The 13733-nt window shown below is 40.8% G+C and overlaps 1 protein-coding gene across 2 annotated transcripts in view; it reads left to right on the forward strand.

Moving 5' to 3' along the window:
* Nucleotides 1–13249, forward strand: part of mgat4a (alpha-1,3-mannosyl-glycoprotein 4-beta-N-acetylglucosaminyltransferase A) — a 44586-nt gene extending 31337 nt beyond the window's left edge. For both annotated transcript variants that reach the window (XM_034110041.2, XM_034110042.1), the window contains 10 exons: nt 154–229; nt 725–839; nt 1983–2113; nt 2202–2309; nt 2398–2472; nt 4309–4427; nt 9172–9250; nt 9828–9888; nt 10775–10887; nt 11003–13249. In XM_034110041.2, coding sequence (XP_033965932.1) covers nt 154–229; nt 725–839; nt 1983–2113; nt 2202–2309; nt 2398–2472; nt 4309–4427; nt 9172–9250; nt 9828–9888; nt 10775–10887; nt 11003–11029 — 904 coding nt within the window. In that variant the 3' untranslated portion in view covers nt 11030–13249. The remainder of the gene's footprint in view (nt 1–153; nt 230–724; nt 840–1982; nt 2114–2201; nt 2310–2397; nt 2473–4308; nt 4428–9171; nt 9251–9827; nt 9889–10774; nt 10888–11002) is intronic.
* The last annotated feature ends 484 nt before the right edge of the window (nt 13250–13733 follow it).

A 13733-nucleotide genomic window follows, 5' to 3' on the forward strand; every position in this document is an offset into this window, starting at 1 on the left:
GATTTTATTTTGAGAACAGGATAAAAGTGAAAAAAGCAGACAGAGGAATAAAATATCTTTTTAAAATATGTAATTCAACTTTTGGTGCTTCCCGTCCCCATCACACTCATGTATAGTTGTAGTCTATGTTAACTCTTTCTTCTGTGTTATCAGATGGCGAACCAAGCAGAATCTGGACTACTCCTTCCTCATGATGTATGCTGTGAGCAAAGGAGTTTATTATGTCCAGGTATGTCCTTTTAAATAGAAAAATGAATACAATAAAGGTTCCCATAGCAACTTGTCGGAGTGCATTTGAAAAAGGGCTCTGCCTACAGTTACTCAGGTGTCAGCGTGAAGCCTGTTACTGGGCAAACATACCAAATGAAATGTGTGTTGTTGCAGATATGGATCAGAGCCTGCATTGTTTCATTAGACTGAAGCCAGTTTGCTCTTGGGTAAACTAGGCGCCTAACTTGAGAATGTTTCCATCAATGTCTTCTATCACATCATGCACAGTTTTGTGTTGTTAATCTCCCAACTTTCTGTCTCATGCATGCCGTATGTCTTTTCCATTCTCTGCTCGGAGGGAAGAGGTATTGCCCATCTGACTTCTACTGTAGTTTAGTGTTTAGTGTGTCCTAGCTCAGGTCACATGGTTGTCCTTGAGTAGAGGAGTCTCCTTCTTGATTCCCACCGTCTCCATCAGCAACCTCAACTAACTTCCTCCTGTTTTGTTCTTCAGCTGGAGGATGACATCGTGGCCAAGCCTAACTACTTTGCCACCATGAAGAACTTTGCCCTGCAGCTCTCGTCGGAGGACTGGATGATCCTGGAGTTTTCTCAGCTGGGCTTTATTGGTACGACCCGTTTAGCACATTGTGAAGGACCAGGGTACAGAAAAAACAGGAGTGCAGGTTGAGGTGCAAAAATACGGATTTTATTGACCCAATATATGTACAGTTTTAAGATGGGTAATACAATCTATTAGGTTTAAACAAAAAGGTGTAGATATCAACAGACACAATCTAGCATGTAAACGCATAAGCAGAACGACACAAAAAATGGGTGACATCCTGTGTGCTCTTCTGTCCAAGAGCAACTCACATACCCCCCCTCATCTCCACACTGCAGGAATGTATAGCACTACTGGTCAGTCCATTATTGCATGCAGGGGAAAGAGGCTCTAAAAAGGGGTGGCTTAAATGGAGTGGCCTCTTCAAACACCCCTCAGGGTTTGAGAGGAATGGTGTAGTCCAATTAGCTGACACGTCTATAAAGGCAGGTGGTTTCCATCAGCGCAGCCTTTTGCCAGGAGCAAGGTGAGCTGTAAGACACTGACAATAGGATTACACACAACACAAATCACAATAGATACTTTAATCTCTGTGTAATGTAAACAAAATCATAACCTTTACGATGTGTGTTCGTTTGTGAGGCTTGTAGCCCTCACACACATGATCAATACACTGCATCCACAGGGGGGATCTGTTAAATGGAGCATTATTTGAAAGCCAAAAAGTCAAATGTCCTGGCTAAATGGTCTCTCAAGTGATTATTTACTCATTCTCTTAACTCAGGATTTAGAAAGGCACTTGGCAAAGTACTCAAATGCAGAAATACTTGTTGGATTTATCAATAGGTGACAATCCTGTTGTTATGATGTAAAGACTTTCTTCTGTTGGTGATTAATAAGTAATCACCCATATGCAACATGGATAGTTCTTTCATGTATGATTGATTGATTATGTTTCATATCCACACATATCAGGTACAATTACTAACTTTAAATACAAAAACAAATCTGAAACGGACTTGACAGAATGAACGCAGTCAAATGCACCGTGGATGGAAGAGAGAGATCAGTACCACGGTTTGGCAGGGAATAGCAAATCCATATGTAGCAACTCCCTACATGCCTTTTTGTATTCGTCTTGTCTTTAATGACGCTGTGCAGAATCAACGCATGTCTATAAACCTTCCTTGTTCTCTCTTTCCTCCAGGAAAGATGTTCCAGGCTCCGGACCTGAACCTCATTGTTGAGTTCATCTTCATGTTCTACAAGGAGAAGCCCATCGATTGGCTGCTGGACCACATCCTGTGGGTCAAAGTCTGCAACCCGGAGAAAGATGCGGTGTGCACTGAGACCACTGTATAGATGTATGAGTAAGTGACATTGTAAGGAGTTCAGGTTTCATCAATCCTCCCTGTATTTGTTCTAGAAACACTGCGAGCGGCAGAAGTCCAGCCTGCGTGTGCGCTTCAGACCCTCCCTGTTTCAACACGTGGGACTCCATTCTTCTCTTGCTGGAAAGATCCAGAAACTCACAGTGAGTCTCACGGCCCTGCGTTCATACATAACATTAGAAGCATCTTTCTGTATAGAAATGTTAATGTCCCATCTCTGTGTGTCCACAGGACAAGGACTTCCTGAAGCCTCTGCTCCACAAGATGCACGTCAACCCCCCAGCTGAGGTTTCCACTTCAGTGAAGGTATCATTGCAGGGTTTCCATCACATATGTTTCCTCTCGGACTTTACTTTATAGTTTTCTGAGGCTGTTTTATAGAAACCTACCTCTCTTGAAAGTCTGAAGTTAAGATAGGAATAATCTGAGATAGAACTTTCCCCATTTGCTCTTAAAAAACTAATCCTATCTAACTTTGATCCTGTGATTCAATCTTATCTCAGTTTAAAACATAAAAGAATCAATCCAACATCAGCTTTAATGTCTGTTACAAAGCAACCAGCGCTACATTTCACATCTCTCCGAGCTCAAATACTTTATAACCAATGTTTGTGTAATTTAAACACACATTGAAACACACTTAAAATGAAGCAAAAACAAGGCACTTAACTGAAAGTCAGATGAGTTACATGTGTCTGTAGCATCATTGAAGGGATAGCCTATAATCAGGCTTACTTTGTAAATGTAATCAGTTACTGATTACTGATTACATGGCTCTGAAAGTAATCTGAATACAGTTACAGTTACGTGTCTTCACATATTCAGATTACTTTTGGATTACTTTCTTTTTCCATCACAGATGGTATGTTTTGGTGAACAGGAGACACAAAAAGCAAAAGGAAACTGAACGTGTTTTTACTGTTTTAATGGCTTATCACAACTGAAACATCACATCTGAAACGATGTAACAACATAATACACTTTTTGGGGATGCAGCTTGGGATGTGAGGAGAGTGAGGGACACGGCTTAGAACCTGTCCTGCCAGTGTTGGCAGGACGTGAATTAAAATGTCGAACTCGGACTTCATTTTAAGGACATTTCGGCCAGGGGTGTAGAGCTATATTTGTTTAAGCACCGGATTGGTAAAACAGGAGAGTGTGTGCACCAGTCTGCCTTGATCTATGAATTCATGTCTGTGACTCTCACAGTATCTGCTGCCCACAGCTGTTTTATAGAAGGAAAACCTCATGACATCTCTGCAGCACCAGGAGGCAGCGGGAGGGTTAACTCTCGCAGTGCCTTCACTGTGTTTACCTTCAGAATCATTAGAAAGGCTAAAGAGCTACCGCAGGCTGATGTGTTTTAACCACACACACCTCCACACACACACACATGATTTAAACGCAGACTTTTGTTCCTCCATGTTTCGTTGTTATGGTTTCACTGAGCGAGCGGACCCGCACATTTTTTTCAAACGCTCCCTTTTTTGGCCCATCTGCGGCGGTAATAGGTTTTGTGCGCTGTGATGATTCGGCTTTACCTTTAGTAATGAATATTAAATGTTGTGAGAAAATCTTTCCACCAATAACTCCAATAAGTAATCCAAAATGTATTCACTTCAGGTTTACGAAAGTAACTGTAATCAGATTACTCGTTGCTGAATACAGTTACTTGATTTGTGTCTTCTGACTACGTAACGCTGTTACATGTATTCCGTTACAACCCAACCCCGCCTATAATGAGCGTTTCATCATCACACCGTATCCTTGGTGCCTGCTTTAATCCTCTCGGTGATTCCATTCCACCTGTTAGCATTTAGTTGGTTAAATAAAATAAGTGTCCAAAATTCGGTGAGTTTATCTAAAATGTAGGATGCTTATGTAAACCCCTCTGTATATATCCTAGTTGTAAGGATAGAAACAATGACTCGGGAGCTGCTTACCTATGATTAATATATCCAAATCAGGTCCTGAACCTGATAACCGTTGTTATCAGCGGTGGATTGGATCTTCAGAAAAGGAAGTATCTGTAATAAAGCTTCAGCCTAGTTCATAGAAATATGAATGATTAATTGAACACAATGTCCCTCAGCTTTACAATCAGTGAGTAGGGTGGAACGAAACATGTCATGTGTCACACAGGTGTACCAGGGTCACACGCTGGAGAAGACGTACCTGGGAGAGGACTTCTTCTGGTCCATCACTCCGAAAGCGGGAGACTACATCCTCTTCAAATTTGACCGGCCTGTTAGCATAGAGAAGTATGTATGAAGGGCTTTATCTGAGTGTCATCTGTTGAAGTAATATGATTAGCATACATGTATTATAATAATGTTGGCAATGAAAGCACATGCAGAAATCTGTCTTCTCGCTTTCCTCTGCCTCCTGCCCTTTAGTGCTTCAGGTTGAGCTTCACTGTGTGTGTGAGTGTGTCTCTTCAGGGATCCGGCTGAGCTAATGAGAGTGCTCTAAAATAAGCTTCCTCGGGTCAGCCTCCTACTCCCTGTGGAGCCGTGGAGAAGGTGGGAGAAAGACAGGGAATATAAAGAGATCTGATTGCGAGAACGTCACAGCAGCGGAAAGGGGATGTTCAGATCTAGTCATGTGGAGATTCATTTTATGGTGACAAGTGAATTCGTTGCACTCGTAAAGATAACGTTTGGACCACAAGACTGTCGATCAATCCGCTACTAAGTGGCTGTGAGTGGGGAAAGAGCCGCCTCGTCTTTCTCTCTCTGACTCAGAGTGTTTTGTCTGCTTTTGAATGATAGCAATAATAATACCGACATCTGATCAGCAGTTAGCCGAGAGATACAGACTGCTTTGCGTTCTTTGTGATCCGACATACTTCCTCTGCCTCCTACTATAATCTAATCTATCTGTAAAAAATGTTCTGGAACTATATGTGCTGTATGTTTGTTCTGTTATTTCAATGATATCCCAACAGCACATGTACAACACTTATTTCCCCATAAGCATACATATCAGTTATAGTGTATGTCTGATTGCTGGCTGATTAAACACTAACTCTATCATTGATACTATATACCTTCACAGAATGTCTGCTAAGGAAACTGTTACCATAAGTTATGGAAATCAATTGACCAAAATGTGTAGCACCTTGTTTTCTAAAAGTTAAAACTCAAACTGAAATCGGCCTCGTTTCAGGTAAAGTAAGGAAAGCATGATCGTCCTGTTCTTCCTTGAATCCTCCAACCTTTCTTAAGTGAAGCTCACGTTTCCCTTTGTGCCCACGCTTCTTGAATTCAAATCATCCTCCGAAATCTATTGAGATTCCTACGCTGGTTAAAAAGGCAGATCGTTAATGTTCAAACCCTGTAGCTATGACCTGAATGTGAGATCTAAGAACCAAACGCATTGAAAATATATCCGACTGACAGTTAACCCTCGATGAAATGAAAGAAGTGCACTTACACAACCATTTATTTCATGAACTCAATTTACGTCCCCACTAAGGATGAGGAAGTGCAACACACACCAGTTGGAATTGGTAGTGGTTATAAGTAGTTTTATTATAGAACAGGGTGAAACAAAATGAAAGGCACACAGCCTGAACAAACAAAAGGGCCAAAAGCACGCCGACTTAATTAAGGAACAAACAAAGGAAGGACTCTAACAAAAAGTAGCCTGTGTACATACGAAGACATAGATAATAACGAGCTAAATAGAAACTAAAACCCTCACTGTCAAAGTGGTACAGTCTAAAGAAAGGAAGCTGTAAGAACACACAGCTGAGGCAAAGTACAACAGTCACACAACACTAAACTAATCGAGACATATCTAATCACAATAATACTGATCAACACGGCCCACACAAGTTAACCTACTGTTTAACACAAACTAGCCACTAGCGAGAGGCGTCTGTTCCCCCAACAGAGCCTCCAGAGTGATAGCTGTCCCCAGGCTTTGTAGTCATCTCCAGCAGGTGTGCGCCGTCTGGGCGCTGCGATTGGAGTGCGTCGGGCCCGGCGTGCTCCAACCATAGATATATATAAACACTAGATGGCTCACACGCGCTGCTGGCCAATGGAGACCGACGTTGCCACTTGGCCGCCATCCTGCTACAGGCAGTGCTCTCATTCATAACATTATGGTTTACTATTTAAATAACCATAGCTTGCTCAATTTTCAACCGATTTTCAAACGGTTTGGTTTTTTATAAACATCAAAGATGTAGTTATGATACTGCATACTTATAATCATGGACTTTCATATGAAAATAACATTAATCAGATAAAGCAATAGCTATACACACACACAAGGTATTTATATTAAATATTTGCCGGTGTATATATTTCCATTTATTTTATTATATTGTCAATATTTAAAATAAATTATAAATAAATTATAAAATTAAAATACATTTATATTTTATATATAAAAATCGGTCTCATGTTACCATTCTGTAAACCAAGAGTTGTTAATTGAGCAATGCCTTAGCTTGAAGAACAGGGACACAACTAATGACAATAGCATATGTTGGTATATTATTTAGATATTCACACCTTTATCAGAAGAACCAAACCAACATAAAATGTGCTCACAGACAGGCCAGTTCTGTCTAATTTATCACAATTATTTTTGACATGAGATCTTCATATCATCCTAGTTTTGTATTTAGTTTCTAGATTTGTAAACAAATCCAGAACCTTTGAAATATGTTATTGAAAAAAGACCAAGAATAATATAAACTGTACCATATGTCCTTCTGTAGTCCATTTGTGGTTTGTCTTGACTCACCCCGGCTGATATATCACAAAATCCACTGTTTAAATTGTTCCCTATATTGCCCCTATGCCCCTGTAAGGTGTCCTTGGGTGTTATGAAAGGCGGCCCCCCAACATAAATGTATTATTATTATTAAGAAGAACAACTTGGTGTGGTGTGGAGGGGATGTAGGAAGCAGGAGCAGGTGGGGAGAGATGGGGCTTCAAGGTTCAAGGTTATTTGTTTTAAATGTGTCTTGCACACAATAAAATAAAATACAGTATACCACAAAACCAATAAGACACACAGTGACACATGGCACACTAACAATCAATCATCGTCCAGCCTCAGCTTTGGTATTCTTTCACAACCATGTTATGGGTTTATTAGACTGAGCAAACATAAACATATGTGGTGATCCCACGGGTTCTTGTTTGCAGACAGCGGCGATTGGAGCATCCGTAGGCTGCACAAAAGTCCGGCATAGTCAGGTACTTCTGTAAACACAAAGCCAGCAAATTCCTGTATCATAATGCAAGATGTTTTTAACAAGCCAAACCACTTGGAAGAAATCATGTGTAACTTAAGTTATGTTGAAAAGAAAGAGCAGTTCTGCCTCTCCCACTGGTGTAAAGTTGCTGGGTGAACTTTGTAATACTAGGTCTCACTGACAGCCTCTTGTTATTAGCCAGCTAATAAATACAACCACATACACAAAGAAAAGCTGCAATTTCAACATGTCCAAGCATCCTGTATCATAGCCATGCTAATAATGTTTATAATAAACCAAATCGTTTGTAAATCAGTCAAGATTTCAGCGAGTTAAGAGTATTTTTGTGCAGATCACTCACCTTACAACAGCTACCATAACGCGAATCAGAGTAACTGTTGACTGTAGCAAGATGGCGGCCAGTCAGCTACGCTGGAAAATCTCCCATGAGCCATCTAGTGTTTATATATATATCTATGGCTCCAACCACAATCTTCAGGGGGGCGGACCAGGAAATGGCAGCCAATGACGTCAGGGCAACCGCACAGCTCATTTACATATAACACAGTTTAACACAATTAAGACGACCAGAAAGGCAGCAGCCGTAACAACCATCCACAAATGACTTGATGAACTGCCACGAGGGGAAATGTGCAAGAATGCTTTTTTATGGATGTAAATATTAAAACTAGTGCTGTCAAAATTATCGCGTTAACGGCGGTAATTAATTTTTTGAATTAATTGCGTTAAAATATTTAACGCATTTAACGCATGTGCAGAATGGCCCGCCCCATACGTGCCACCAGTGGCAGCGCCAGGGTATGGCTGGGGTAGGCTACACCCATACCAAGAAATGGCTTAGCCCCACCATGAAAAATGATGTTAAAGTAAGCAAAATAAAGTCTGCCAACTCGCGCGGAGTAAATTGCACAGACAGCAGTTAGTAAGATTGATTTCAGTAGCCACGGTTTTGAAAACTTTTGTCACGTAGTGATCGTCTTCTCAATAGAACATCTTTGATAACGGCGTGGTGTTGTTGCAGGAAGTCCCGACGGAGAATACTCTTGCTGTAGTACAGGGCAGAGCCATATAATAGTAATAATATGGCTCTGGTACAGGGGTGCACATAACTGGTACGCAGGTTATGTGCGTAATCTGAAATGCGTACCGTCACTTGTGTCACAAAGCGCATTTGCGTACCGAGTACTTGTGAAGCTTTTCCAGAAGGCGGTTAGATCACCGGACGACAGAGTCGGTCTCCGTGTGCACAGACAGGGCTGCTGTTAACGTCGGTCTGTACAACGGAACTGTGCCAAAACTACGCCAACCGGCTGCGGAGGGAGACTCCCCCGTTCACTGGAGAACTGCGCTAAAACAGCTGATCACAACGTTCACACTCTGTGGTCACGAAGTACTCCACTAGCCGCCGCCGCCCCCCCCCCCCTCTGTCGACTTTCCTGAAGTACTCCCCTGTTGATAGAAATCAACACGTAATGAATTAAGACCCCACGGTTTGATGATTGATAGGTGTGTGGGTTGTCTTTCATTTTGACATGCAGACAAATGTTATAATAAACATACATACTGTATGTTAAATTGATATATCCGCCTTCTTTCATTTATCTTTCCATTCCCACAACAATATACATAAATAAATGGCATATTTTGGACATAGTTCGAATGGTGATTAATCATGATTAATTAATTTTTAAACTGTGATTAATCTGATTAAAAATTTTAATCGTTTGACAGCCCTAATTAAAACGAATGTTTGATCTGTTTGGCAGGTTCCTGTTCCGCAGTGGTAACCAAGAGCACCCGGGTGACAAAATCGAGAACACCACCGTGGAAATACTGCCTTTTTCGGTAAGCACACACACACACACACACACACACACACACACACACACACACACACACACACACACACACACACACACACACACACACACACACACACACACACACACACACACACACACACACACACACACACACACACACACACACACACACACACACACACACACACACACACACACACACACACACACACACACACACACACACACACACACACACACACACACACACACACACACACACACACACACACACACACACACACACACACACACACACACACTCTCTCTCTCTCTCTCTCTCTCTCTCTCTCTCTCACCCTTCTGGTGTGATGTGCAAACAGTTTTTATTTAATTAAATTGAGTGGTTGCTCTTAGGCACGTAGCATATTGATTATTGACAGCAATGTGAGCATGACAAAATCGTTGCTGCGCCCGACACGATACACCCTGGCGCTGAGGTTCACACTCCCTGTGCAGGCTCACATGTTTGCGTCCGTTTAGAGTGCTGCGTAATTTTGAGAAATCATTAAAAAAGTTGTTTGTGTCTCATATTTCTTTTACTGTACTCTACATGTTAGGTACCAGGACTTCAGACCAAAGAAAAGTACAAGCGAACTGAAGACCGCTTTTACAGGATCGGTGAGTCCGATCAGATTACATACTCACACGGATGACGTCACGGCCTTTTTCCATATTCCCTATTTTCATCTGACGTTGTTCTGCTCTTCCTGGAGTCGTTTAAGTCTTTATATTTTTGCTGACAATATTCTAATAAGATTCTACTTTCATACCTTTTTCGTTAAATGTTCCTTGTGGATGTGATTTAGATAAATCAATTGATCCCTGTAGGGGAACTCGGCTATTAAAGCAGCAACAGGCAAACATTTAGAACAAAGGGTAGGACAGGTAAGAGTTCACACAAAGATCAATAAGAATAAATCATAACGAATGTCAGAAACTGAATAAAATAACAATACAATTAAATAATTAGATTAGATTAAAATGTATTGTCATTGCAGAGTACACAAACTGGTACAACAAAATTGCTATGGGCGGGGGGGGGGGGGGGAAAGCAGTAAAGTGCAGTGTAATTCATAGTGTAATCTAAGACAGATATAAAAAAGTTGAAGTATGAACAGTATGTATTGGTATAAACAATATAAACAGTGCTATATAAATTGAATGCACTATAGAACAGGTATAAATATAGACAGTTTAATAGACACTATAGACAGATTAAAGAATAGACCCTTTTAAAACCTATAAAACTAAGTGTAAGTACACCAGAGGAAATATAGCTGTTTTATGAATACAGAAAAGTAAATACAACTTAAGTGCATAAGTCAGTCACTGGGTATTCAGGTGAGGTGATTAAGGCCCAAACATGAGGTTAATATTCTTCCAGCGGGTCAGTTAATGTTTCCCTCTCACTTCAGCACCCAGTGTTAATCATTAGCACTGGGCTCTCCTTATATATATGATTTACAGTCCCTAATGTTGTCTTTGTGTCTGCTTGAACCCACAGGTCAGTTTGAGAAGGGTGTGGCAGAGGGAGTCGTGGATCCTTCTTTCAATCCCATCATCGCTCTGCGGCTCTCGGTCATCAAAGACTCGGCAGTGTGGGCCATCCTCAGTGAAGTGAGCCAAACACACACCTGTTCCTCTCCTGTCTAATCACATTTAACACCACTTTCTCAAGATGCATTCTGCCTCAATGTTTTAATCTAATAGCACATGTAACGCTCTCTTGCAGATACATATAAAGAGGATGGCAGGCTGACTCTGGATCATGAATCACGGCCCCCCGGGGGACCAGACTCTCCTCGATTGCTTACGCAGGGCCTCTGGCGCCTAGCAACCAGCAGTGAAGTCATCCGAGCCCGCTGTCTGAGGAGCGCCGCCTCCCTGTACCCTGATCTTCGTCCGTTTGTTTTGTTTTTTGCTTCCCGTCGATCGATTCCTCCATTTCTCTCTGCATCTCTCCCTCACTCTTGTGCTCTTAATTCATTTCTTGAGAATGTGAATACTACTGTCCTGAAGAATAGCGGCAGAGTGCGTGAAGGCATTCTGCTCCGGCTCTCAAAGTCTCTGTGTTGCTCAGCGGCTTTGAACCCAATCAGAAAAAAAGGACAAACGAGGACAAATCATCACATCTGGGGAGAAGCGGTGGTGTGACGCTGCTAAACCCTCCTCCTCCGGTGACTCAATGCTGCCACCTTCGGGCCAGCTAAGGCATTGCACTGTCACTAACGCCTCAGCAAAACAGCCCTCGATGATGGAGAATGTTGTCATCGCTAACGGCCAGTCGCTCTGTTCCCGACAGAGATGACGGAGCTCCAGATCAACACCAGCCCAAACAATGTTTCCCTCGCTCCCAGAGTATTGTCCGACACACTTCAAATACTCCACTTGTCCTGAAACACACACTCAGGACGAGCTTGTTCCAAAATCCTGCCTGTAGCCAGTCAGTAACAACTTTGACTAAACTGTAGGGCACTTTCTGAGGTAACTACCCCGATCCGTTGAGAGAATAATTTCCATGACACCATATCTCAGCTCCTGTCTGAGGCCGTGTGACCTCAGCGTCCATTTACAGTAAACCAATCAGACATTGCCTTGGCGTCATTTTCCCGAAGGAATATATTGTTATATTGATATATTATTATAGAGCTATGACGATCTATGAAGGTGACTTAATTTATTTGAAATAAATCTTTAATTTGTACAAGAGGTAAAATATATTTTTATTCTATTGAGAGATGTTTATGATAGTTCAGAGTCTGTTTTTATTTGTGTCCTGTTGTGTTTGTTGCCTAAATTGCTATTATACATTTTCTTTCATTATTGCAGCTACTTGCAAACTTTTGTCTGCAGGTGCTCGGGTCAGTTCTTTTCACTTGAAGCGAAACGTTTGAATTTCATTTCACTTCTTAAAGACCGAATGGTAGGAGAGTTGAGAATAGATTCTGTTGAAGAAGCTGTGGGTCAAAATTAGAAAAAAATTGTGCCTTAAATCCAGGTCCCTTGAAATTGTCTCAGCAACATTATTCCAATCTCTCACTCTTGCCTACCCTTTTATTGCTGGATATACTAATATTTTTAAAATAATATACACTGTCAAATAAGTTACTGGATGTTTAGATCAACATCTGAGTGAAAGCGGTTCAAAAAGGGGGGTGTTTGTTCTGAAACAGCGTGATTGCACTGCTTTTTTCACTTTCTTTGTTGCCATCACACTTTTCACCATTGTACTTACATTTCCCATCTTCCCATAGTTCATTTCACTGATTCCTCCAAATCTATATGACAAACTATTTTGTTCAATCATCTGTTTTTTGATTGGACAGAATATTATGACTACTGATGATTGCGCCTTTTGTTGTAAGATTTGACTGAGGTTGTATAGTTCTTTCACTGATTGTAAATATATAAAAAAAAGCAATGAGCATTATCTCTCTTTATTTCGCTCACCCTCTCTGTTCTGCCTCATGTAATAGTTTATTTAAATTCAGTCGACATGTTTTGTGTTTGTGTGTGTGGCCAATATTATGAGTGGATGAATTTCACTCATTTTACATGTTAGTGGTTTATCGAAGGGGAAAGTGAAGTGCCTTTTAGTGGAATTGTTTTTTTCCTAGTCATGCTGTTCATGTGCATGATTATTATTTCTTATCTCGGCCACCTCTTCGTCAGTCTTTTTTTTTAATTGCGAGAAGATGAGAGCTGAATGGTGGACATGATTTCAAAAGTGTGAATTTTCAGTACTAATTACAGGACTTGAAAGCAGCATAAACGCTCATTAATCTCCTTATGACCCCCCTTACTGTAATTGTTTAAAGTGGAAATGAGAAAAAACAATGAAAGGAACTCTTCCCCTTGATTAAAAACAAACCCACACCCCCATCAGTTCATGTGCCTTCATCATGTACATGTATGCCTGCCGCTGATGTTTGACATCATTTTTCATGGACATCTTTGAAATAAAAGTTGTTGGAAGTCATGGCCATTATTTTTCTGTGTTATGTTGTTCCACGTGCGTTTCTCATGCCATCTGTATCACCAGATTCCAGAACAGCTGTAAAGAGAAAGTAAATCTATTGCAAATATAACCACAAAGCTTATTTGATGTAGTTTTTCCACACATGGATCAGGATTGGTCTGCACAATGTTTATAAATCAACTATCGAGGTCAAATGTGTTTGAACCATAGACTGTATATAAACAGTTTGAACAGATCAATTATCTGTATGTAGAATATATATTTACAAATGTTCTTTGTGTATTTGTAAATTAATTTGAGTATTCACGGATTTCATTTTTGTGTGGAATTTCTTTCTGCATTTGCACATCTTTTTTTAATATTTCTGTGAGTTTACATTATTATTTGTGGAAGGTGTTTAACATTAACATTTACACACGGATTATTGATCTGTAAAAAAAACTACAAACCTTCCCAGCATGCAATTCTCAGCGCTACGTACTTC

The sequence above is a fragment of the Pseudochaenichthys georgianus genome, chromosome 21, assembly GCF_902827115.2.
Source record: "Pseudochaenichthys georgianus chromosome 21, fPseGeo1.2, whole genome shotgun sequence".
NCBI classification, from domain to species: domain Eukaryota; kingdom Metazoa; phylum Chordata; class Actinopteri; order Perciformes; family Channichthyidae; genus Pseudochaenichthys; species Pseudochaenichthys georgianus.